The sequence below is a fragment of the Mandrillus leucophaeus genome, unplaced genomic scaffold (assembly GCF_000951045.1).
Source record: "Mandrillus leucophaeus isolate KB7577 unplaced genomic scaffold, Mleu.le_1.0 Scaffold123, whole genome shotgun sequence".
NCBI classification, from domain to species: Eukaryota; Metazoa; Chordata; class Mammalia; order Primates; family Cercopithecidae; genus Mandrillus; species Mandrillus leucophaeus.
The window spans coordinates 194135-204652 of NW_012100654.1; the positions used below are offsets into that span (position 1 = coordinate 194135).

The 10518-nt window shown below is 46.3% G+C and overlaps 1 protein-coding gene across 3 annotated transcripts in view; it reads right to left on the reverse strand.

Annotated features, from left to right (window-relative positions):
* Positions 1-10518, reverse strand: part of CHCHD6 (coiled-coil-helix-coiled-coil-helix domain containing 6) — a 245131-nt gene that overhangs the window by 39920 nt on the left and 194693 nt on the right. For all 3 annotated transcript variants that reach the window (XM_011971503.1, XM_011971502.1, XM_011971504.1), the window contains exon 6: positions 6164-6234. In XM_011971503.1, coding sequence (XP_011826893.1) covers positions 6164-6234 — 71 coding nt within the window. The remainder of the gene's footprint in view (positions 1-6163; positions 6235-10518) is intronic.

Below are 10518 nucleotides of genomic sequence, written 5' to 3' on the forward strand. Positions count from 1 at the left end.
CTAAGACTTGAGGTCCAAGATTATGAAGTTTGAAGGGAACTGTGGAGAGGTGAGTGTTTGTTATTAGAGCCACTTTCCCCCTCAAAGTTTCCGCCAATTCTTGGATCAGGAAGACAGGCTGAATGTCAGGCAAATAGCTTCAGCTGAAAGGCAAGAAAAGCTGTGGAGGCTCTCGGCAGTCTCACAGGATGACAGGGAGGTAATGCTCTTGTGGAGGCTTCCCAGGCAGCTAGGACTTACGGAACCAGGATTCCAGAGAGAAAGGAGCTACAAAATAGTGAGACAATACTCAGTGGTTTTCTTCTTTTAAAACATTTGTCGAATTCTTGAGCTACTCAGGCAAGAAGCTAAGAAGCTAGCTAAAAGAGGTCACTGAAAGAGTGGAGTTTTCAGAAGTCTCGCAGAGCCAAGAAAACAAAAATAGTGGTTTAGAGCTCACCAAGAAAGAGGGACCCTTGAAACCCACATCCCTAGGCATCTCTGGGGAAGGTCGTATCACAGAGGACCTCTGTCATCTTTCCAGACAATTTCTGGCACTCAATCAAGAATTAACAGACATACAAATAAATAGGACCACAAGAAAAAAAAAAAGGCAACAGAAATAGACCCTCTGATGATTTTAAAATAACTGTAACTAATATGTTCAAGAAAATAGAGAGCAAAAGGTAGAATTTCACCAGAGACTGGGAATCTTTAAAAAAAAAAAAAAAAGCAAAGTAAATGGAACTTTTAGAATGAAAAACATTTAGTAACTGAAATTCTGAATGCAATAGATTTAAAGTACACTTGACAAAATAAAGAGGATCCATGAACTAAAAGACCAATAAGGAGAACTCTAACTACAGCATGAAATTTTTTTTTAAATGAGGAAAAACAAACAAAAAAAAGAACAAGAGACATATGAGACAGTAATATATATAACCTCAGGAAAGAGGAAAGATAAAATAGGGGAGAGTGTTATTTGAAGAGATAATGGTAAGAGATTTCCAAAACTGAGAAAAAGATGTCAAACTTCAAGACCTGAATCCCAAAAAGAATAAAATAAAGAAAATCTATAGGTACAGCTTAGTAAAACCAAAGACAGAAAATGTTAAAAACAGAGAAAAAAGAAGTAAAGGAATGACAACAAAATCAACAACAAAGGAGAATGTAAAGATATCTTCAAAGAGCTGAAAGAAATGACTGCTATATTTTTCAAAATGAAGGTGAAAAAGGTATTTACATATAATTAAAAATAGAACTTTTATCAGAAAAAAAACACTAAAAAAAAAAAATAATAATGAAGGCCAGCCACATGCAGTGGCTCCTGCCTATAATCCCAGCACTTTCAGAATCTGAGGCAGGAAGATCGCATAAGCCAGGAGTTCAAGACCAGCCTGGACAACATAGTGAAACCCTTTCTCTACTAAAAATTTAAAAAGTTAGCCAAGTCTGGTGGTGCACACCTGTGGTCCTAGCTACTCAAGAGGCTGAGGTGGGAGAATCTCTTGAGCCCAGGAGGTTGAGGCTGCAGTAAGCTGTGATCATGCTACTGTACTACAGCCTGGGTGACAGAGTGAGACCTTGTCCAAAAAAAAAAAAAAAAAAAAGAATGAAAGAAAAGAAAGAAAGAGAAAAGAAATAGTAAAAAAAAATTTACTCAGAAGGAAAGTGTCAGAAAAAAACAATAAATCTGTAAGTCATTAAAAATACAGAAAATTTGAACATGACTAACCAACTTAACCTAATTGACAATACAGAACACTACATCTACTGACAGAATACACGTTCTTTTTAAATGCACATGGACAGTTTACCAAAGCACATCATATACTGGACCATAAATGAAGTTTCAAAAATTTTCAAAGAATTTAGAGTATGTTCTCTAATCACAGAAGAATTAAACAGAAACCAATTATAAAAAAGGTAACTAGAAAACCCCTAAATGTTTGGAAATTAAACAATATACTTTGAAATAACCTATGAGTAAAAAAGAAATCAGAAGGAAAACTGGAAAAATTTTAACTGATTCATACTAAAAATATAATATATCAAAACTTGTAGCTAAAGCTGTATTTATAGAGAAATTTGTAGCCTTAAACGCATACATTAGAAGATAAATAAAGCTTTGAAAAAGGTAATTTCACTGCCCTTAGGATCAAGTTAAAATTCCTACTATGGTTACAAAGTTCTGCATGGTCTGGCTCATGCTCACTTCTTGGAGCTTCCTCTTTTTCTCTCTTCTCATTCATTACTCTCCAGACATACTGGCCTTTTCTCAATTCCTTCAATAAGTTAAATTGCTTCTTGTCTCAGGGCCTTTGCACATGCTAATCCTTCTGTTTAAAATGCTTTTTCCCACCATGTGACATGTTCTTTCTAATTTAGACTCTTTCTTTCATGGCACTCATTGCTATAATCAGTTAATTGGGTAACTGCTTGTTGTGCAATTAATTTTAAAACATTGTTTGTCATTCTCCAAATGTTATAAGCTCCTTGCTGGCAGGGACTGCAGCTGTCCTGTTCATCACTGTGTCCCCAGGGCCTAGCATGGTGTCTGGCAAACAGCAGGCACTTTATACATGTGTATTAAATGAATGAATGAATACATGGACATCTAGTTTACCATCTAAGCAAACAGTTTACTCAAAGTTGTTAAAACATACTCCATGGTCTTGGAAGAAAACTCCTCAATATTACTGCTATCAGCAGTTGGCATTTATTTCTATGACATTTATAGAAATTTCTATGACATTTACAATATTTGTTAATCCAAGAAATATCTCAAAGATTTCTCTTGATGTTTAAGTTAAATAATTTCTAACTGTATACTGCTTCCTGTTTATATATTTGGGAAAAGCAAAAGTGTTTTTATAAACTCAATTTATATATCAAATCCGTTCTACTGTATACCAAGCTAGGTGCTATAAAATAGTGACCAAAATGACTGCCATTATTAACAGTATCTTAGCCCATTCAGGCTGCTATAATAGAGTACTATAGAGACTGGGCAGCTTATAAACAGTAGACGTTTATTCCTCACAGTTCTGGAGGCTGAGAGGTCTAAGATCAAGGCACTGGCAGATCTGATGTCTGGTGAGTGCCCACTTTCTGGTTCATAGATGGTGTCTTCTCTCTGTGACCTCAGCATGGTAGAAAAGGAAAGGGAGCTTTCTGGAGTCCCTTTTATAAGGGCACGAATCCCACTCACGAAGCCTCTACTCTCCTGATCTAAGCACCTTGCAGAGGCCCTACCTCCTAATATCATCACATTGGGAGTGAGGTTTCAACCTTTGAGTTCTGGAGAGACAAAACATTTAGTCCATAGCAAACAGTCACACTAATATCAACAACAGTTGTTGACATCCTAGGTCAACTTTCTATGTGGAATCTTGCTTAATTATCACTTAAAGATTAAAGAGTGTGTCCTGTTTGTTTTGTAGGTGAGGAAACGGGGGCCTGTAGAAGTGAAGTGACTTGCTAAGGGGCAGGGCTGAGGTCTGAGCCCTGGTCGGAGTCCAAAACCCAGGCAGGCTCTGAGACTTCCACCCTGCTGCCATCTTACATCCAGGTAGGGCCTGCAAGGGACAGCAATGATGCAAAGACAGACAAAGGAAGAGCAACTCCAGCCCTGCCACAGAACTAGCTGTGACCACGGACAAAAGGAGTTATTTGACCTCTCCAGACTCTTCACTTCTATGTGAAACTAACAAGAGTAAATATAGAATGGAGTTGAAATGCCTTGCAGATACTTACTGCTTGTAAATAGTGGTAATTATTATCAAGGGATGCTGTAAACAAACACACAAAAAACCCTTATGCTTCACTCAGATTAAAAATACACTCACATCCATCCCACCTTGCCTTTGGGGGATATGAAGATGAGAAAAGCTATGACAATAAAGCCAAATTAACAAAGGGGCTGCCCAATGATGGTGGGCCACTTGGCAGGTGACAAGCATTATGGTTATCAACAGAAAGCTGCCTAGCTTCTCCCCCAGTGCATCTTCTCCTTGGTAGGTGGGTCCTGGCTCCAGGTAAAAAGGGAGGGGCTGTTGGCCCTGAAAGAAGCTGCTTGGGTAAGAGAAGGGGCAGCAGCTGTGGCCTGGCCCACCTCCAGGGATCACATCCATGCTGTAGCTGTCACTCATCAGCCTCTTTGATGTGGCTGCCACCACAGCTCTCCTTCTCAATGTTCTGTGATTCCAGGTATTTCTCAGCCCCAGATGAACAGGACGTACCAGGGGGAACCCTTCAGAAACAGGTTGAGGGCTGGCCATCAGTGGGGGCAGGCTGTCTGTGTGTGGGGTGGCTCACACCCTGCAGGGCAGTACAGCACCCTCCAACTCCTGGATGCAGGCAGCCTTGGTGCTCACTCACTCAGGCTCTGTGTGGTCCCAGTATCAGCAGGGCTGTGCTTCTATCTCAACACCTGTCCTTGTCTCTATCTGCCTATTGGAAGATTCTCTTCCTCCCAGGCTCCTAGTATTGCTACAGGACTTGAAATTTCAGGATAATTGGTCTTCTTTTTTTTTTTTTTTTTTTTTTTTTGAGATGGTGTCTCGCTCTGTAGACCAGGCTGGAATGTAGTGACACAATCTCAGCTCATGCAACCTCCACCTCCCAGGTTCAAGTGATTCTTCCACCTCAGCCTCCCAAGTAGCTGGGATTACAGGCATGTGCCACAACATCCGGTTAATTTTTGTACTTTTAGGAGAGATGGGATTTTACCATGTTGGCCAGGCTGATCTCGAACTCTTGACCTCAGGTGATCTGTCCACCTTGGCCTCCCAAAGTGCTGGGATTACAGGTGTGAGCCACCACATCTAGCAAAATTTCAAGATAATTATTTTCTCTTCCCCAAACTCATTCTTAAATGGCTCTGCCACAATATATAGTATCCCCATGAGCTTTAGGTGTTTAGTGTTCAAGAAGAAAACCCCTACACTAAGCCTGGGCAACACGGTGAAACCCCATCTCTACAAAAAATACAAAAATTAGCTGGGCGTGGCACACACCTGTGGTCTCAGCTACTTGGGAGGCTGAGGTGGGAGGATCACCTGAGACCAGGAGGTCAAGGCTGCATTGCGCCATGATTGCGCCACTACACTCCAGGGCCCACACAGTGAGACCCTGTCTCAAAAAAAGATCCCCAAACCAGCCTACGTTGTTGCCTGTCCTATTCTGTGCCTTTGGATCTATACTGACTGTTCGTCTGTCCCCCCTGTCCTTCTAGCTCCTCACAGTTCTCTGCACAGCTGTTTTTACAAGTATCATGCAAACCTGTCTCTGACACTTCTTTCTCATGAGGCCAGACCCACTGCTCACAACTCTGTGCCCTGAGGGCTGCTGGGTGAATTGCCCCAATTCACTCTTGGGAGGGAGCAGCCTTCCCAGGGAGTGGATGGAGTTGGTGGTAGCCCCTTGGCTAATTTATGAAGGTCTCTCAGGTCCATAGAGACCAACTTCACCCAGAGAACCCATAAGACCCAATTCCTTCCAGCAAGGATCACTTTCTGACCTTCCAGGGAACTGTACTATTGACTGAGTAGAGCCACATCGGTACTGGGCACACTGTGAGCACCTCCCTGCTCCTGAGTCCTCAATGGATGGTACAGGAGCACCACAGACAGGGGACAGAATGCTGGCACTTAGGACTGTGTGATCTGAGCAAGCCAGCAGCTCTCTGGGCCTCAGTTCCTCTGGGCATGAAGTGTGGGCCACCCCGAGCAGGAGTGCGCACAGGGTGCACTGCACGTACCAGGCACAGGAAGCATTGAGAGGGGATACCTTCCCCTGAAAACCCCCCCACAGTCAGAGGGGAGAGAAGCCAGCAGAATTCCTGCCCCAACTCCTTCTGGGGCCTGACGGCCAGTTCCTCAGCTAGCTACACAAGGAAAGGAGCCCCTGCTCACCAGACACTGGGCCCTGAAAATAACTCTGCAAGTCTACCTCAGCCCCAATCCAATTTGCCAAGGAGCTAGATAAGAACTGAGTGCTAATTTGGCCAATTACAGATGACCAATGGCTACCTCAGATCCAGGTGAGAGAGCTGAGGAACAGATGGTTGTGTGTATTATTAGGGAAACTTGAAATTAGGCAGGTGGTGGCAGGTTTCTAGCCACATGTGGTAATTTTTACAAATGTGGGCCAAGTTTACAAAGAATAATAAACATATTCTTACTTTATTGTGCTCTCCATCTTCGAAGCTGCCTCATGGAATTGCTGTGAAGACAGTTTATACATCTCAGCATTCTACAAGGAGAAAAACAGAACTGGTTACCAAAGACTGAAATTTCCCTCTGCTCCCTCATAGGATGCAACCACATTAGAAATTGACAGATGCTAATTTCTTGACCGGCATCAAAGCCGACTGGTGATTAATCCACAGCTTGGGTTCCAGCTCCACCACACATGGCTGCTGCTACAGAATCCTAGAGTAGCAATGGCTGCAAGTGCGTTATGAGATCCTCTAGCTCAGGGGTTAGCAAACCACGATTCACGAGCAAAATCCGGCCTGCCACCTGTTTTTGTGAATAAGGTTTTACGGGCACACAGCCACGCTCATTTGTTCACGTATTGTCTGTGGCTGCTTCTGTGCTACAGCTATGATAGAGACTACATGGCCTACAAAGCTTAAAATACTTACTATCTTTAAAGAAAAAAATTGCTCAGTCTTGATCTGGTCCAACCCCTATTTTACAGGTAGACTTTCCTTCCCAGAGAGGTGAAATGACTTGTCCAAAGTCACAGAGCAATGGGGCAGTGTCAGGACTACAACCCAGGTGTCTGGATTCCCAGTCTGGGACACACTCTGCTGCCTACCCTGACCACCCTACTCATTGGAACAGGAACCATCTGTCTAGATTGTTGAGGGGAGCATTCACAGGCACACACTTAATTTGTCCTGAGATCACCCAGTACATGTGCACCTACAGACCCAGGTTTGTGGAGGGAAGGCCCAGGTCTGGGGGCAAAACACAGCTGGGTCTAAGTCCTGGTGCCACCACCATGTGGCTGTGGGTAGGTTATGGAACTTTGCTGTGCCTCAGAGGCGAGCTGCTCCAGGCCACAAAGGCCCAGGCCCACATCTTCCTTTCTTTGTGAAGCTCCAGCACCTTCGCATGTTCTGAGGGGAGACGGACATTAACACATATGCTAGCAGCCTCCTGCCGTGCTCCAGGTGGGAGTGTGGTGAAGCCCACACATGGACGTGTAGGCAGCAGGGAGAAGGCCAGCCTTGGGCTGACTCATGAGGAAGCAGTTTCAGAAATGAAACAACCTGAGGTGGGGCAGGGCCCGTGGTCAGACCTCCCCAGTGCGGGTGAGGAAGGCGCAGTAGATGTCACGTGGAGTTGGCTTGAGGTCAGATCTTTTGCAGACACAACCACATCTACTCCTCAAAGCCTCACATGGGCACTTTGGGAGGCTGAAGTGGGTGGATCACCTGAGGTCATCAGGAGTTCAAGACCAGCCTGGCCAACATGGCAAAACCTCATCTCTACTAAAAATAAAAAATTAGCTGGGTGTGGTGGTGGGCACCTGTAATCCCAGCTACTTGGGAGGCTGAGGCATGAGAATCACTTGAACCTGGGAGGCAGAGGTTACAGTGAGCCGAGACTGCCACTGCACTTCAGCCTGGGCAACAAGAGTGAAACTCCAAAAAAAAAAAAAAGCTCATACGGGCAGCATGATTATCCCTGTTCTACAGATGAGCAAATGGGAGCTTCAGGCCTCAGGTACCTACTGCAGGCACAGATCAGTCAGTCCCTGAAACACGCCTGTGTGGCAGTGAAGGAACTTTAGAGCTGCATTGCCTTGCACATTTGTAGGACTTCAGCTTGGCTCTCTCTGCCCACTAGGCACACAGCTAGCCTGGCTGAAGCTGGGCAGACAGGAAGTGAGAGGTGCGCAGGGGCAGAGTCACTCAGGGAAAGCACTTCCTGTGCACCATGGACTCCCTCAGCCTTCTGCATGGAAGGTAACTGAGGCAGGGATGGACCCCCACCTCTAAGGCCATAGGGCATGGAAGGCAGGTCCAGATGGAAACCAGGCCCCCCCTTTAGTCTTACCCCAAGGACTCCCCTGCTGCATTGTGGCCTCAGAGAAATGCTGACTGGGAGGCAAATGTGGAAGGTGAGCCCCTGGGGAAGAGCACTTGGCTCACGGGATGAGGAAGAAACACCAGGTGCTGGCATTCTGACCTGGGCTGGGCTGGGGGAGTCAGGGAGGCCTGGGGGCCACTTCTGGGCCTTTCACCCTCCACTGCCTGGTGAGCTTAGGCAAGTCACCTTGTTGCTCCTCGCTTCTGAGCCAAGGAGATAATGGATGCCTCCTTCTATGGCTACCAGGAATGCCAGCTGGGAAATGCCAACCCTCTCGGCACACAGCAGGCACAAAGTAAATACAGGTTCTCCTCCCACCACAGCCAGCTGCTGCCAAAATGCCCAGCAAGGTGGCTCCAGTGTTCTCTCTAGAGCCCTCACATTCAAACGAGAGATTATGTCTTCACCTCGACCAGTCTAGTATTCACCAGCACTGCCTGTCCTGGGCGAGGCGATAGGGACAGAGACATAACAACTTCGGGCTTCCCTCCCACTCCATGCAAACGCCCTTCCGCCACAGCCTGGGTGGGGATTGCTTAGCTCCGTCTGAAGTTCCCCTTCATGAGACCTCATCAGGAGACGGCATGGACCACAGACCCACATTTTGATTTGTGCTTTGGCATATGCTGGTGGTGTTCTTTAGGTAAGTCACTTCTCTTAACAGCAACACAGGGTATTACCCAGCCTGCAGTTAGCGGAGAGACAGTTTGGCACACAGCACCCACCTCAGCCCACCACAGCCACTGAATTTTCCAGAGCTAAAATATGCCTCATCCTAAGCCCCGCCCCCCACAATTCATCCTGGCCTACTTCCTTTCCCACAAAACAACCTCATGGCTCAGGCCTTCTCTTTGAGCCAAACCCCTCTTCCTATGGCTGTGCCCACAGGACTCCTGAGTGTCAGGTCATCGTCCTGCAGGCCCAGGCACCTGTTGCCGACCTTCTCAGAGAGCGAATCCTTGACCCAGATGGGCTCGGCCTGCTGTGGGCTTCAGGAGACACTCAGAGACTATGTTCAAATTCACCAGAAATAGCCTGGCTCTGGTGAATTTGGATAGCGCTTGGGTTTGACTGCAAGCTCAGTTTGAACATGTGGTCAACTTGATTTGTCACAGGAAGTACCCACAGGCCAAGAAGTGGCGGTGATTACCCCGCTGCAGCTTCCTCTATTGTTCCTCAGAATGACTCAGAGAAATTCCCCATCCTGTCCTGTCCTGACCTGCCTACCCTCCTCATCTAATCTGCCTGAGCAGACCTACGGGGACGGATGTCCTCACAACCGCAGCTCCCTTGGCACTCGAAGGTCTCCGGTTCACAACTTGGGAGTACCGAGCCGGCTTCCTGTGTTCACAAAGCTGCTCATCCATCAGGCCTTTCCAAGGCTGCTGGACCCAGACTCCCTCTTCTGGGGAGGCAGGGCACTCTGTGGACTCCTCAACCAATCACCAGGTCAGGGCATCTAGAAGGACTGGACACTACCAACGTGCATACTGAGAACACGCCAAGTGCCAGAGGGTTCTGAGACAAGTGTGGCTTGCTCCCTGGCCTCGTGGAGCTCTGAGATGGTGGCATCATAATTACAATGGGGCACTCAGCCAGTCATCCCAGGTGCTGTGGGGCACCTGAAAGGACAGCCTGGCAGAAACCATGGGTCAGACTGACTTCCTGGGAGCCAATACCTAACTGAGGCTTAATCTTTTTTATTTACACTAAAGAATGTTTTTGAAAAGTACTTACATATGGTTTTAAAAAACAAAAGTGGAAAGCATGGAGGGTATGCAGTGAACAGTGAGCCTCTTGGCCAGTCTGGACTCAGCCCTCAGTGTGTGTGAGCACACACGTGCCCCACTTGTTCCTGATGCTCACTGGACTGCAGCAGACACAATGTGCCACACCTCATCTTTCCACTGATCCTCAGAGACCTCACCCACTCTGGCTGACCAGCACTTAGTAGTAGGAATGAATACTTTGTAGTATCATCCCTTGAGTATCAGTCAAGCAGCTACCCATCCTTGTACAGAGGTCGTTTCTAGTCTTCTACTATTATAAACAAAGCTAAGAGGAACATCTTGGCATCTAGAACTTGGTGCCTAAGTATATCCGTAGGGAACATTGTAGAAGTCAAATTCTTGGGTCAAAGGGTATATCCATTTTAATGAATTTTAAAGGATGAGCAGAAATGAGCCAAATGAGAGGGAGGTCTCCTGAACACAGGCAGTAGTGCGAGGAGCCTGGGGCTGCCACAGGGCTGTGTATGGGGCAAGAGACGCCACTGCTGCTGCAGAGGCACAGGGCAATGGCCAGAAGGGGACATGGAGGACACCAGCTGTAGGCTGAAAAGCTTGGACTGCACCTCATGGGCAATGAGGGTGAAGAAGGCTTTCCTTTCTCAGTGATGGAGGGGCAGGGAGGATTTTTTTTTTTTTTTTTTTTT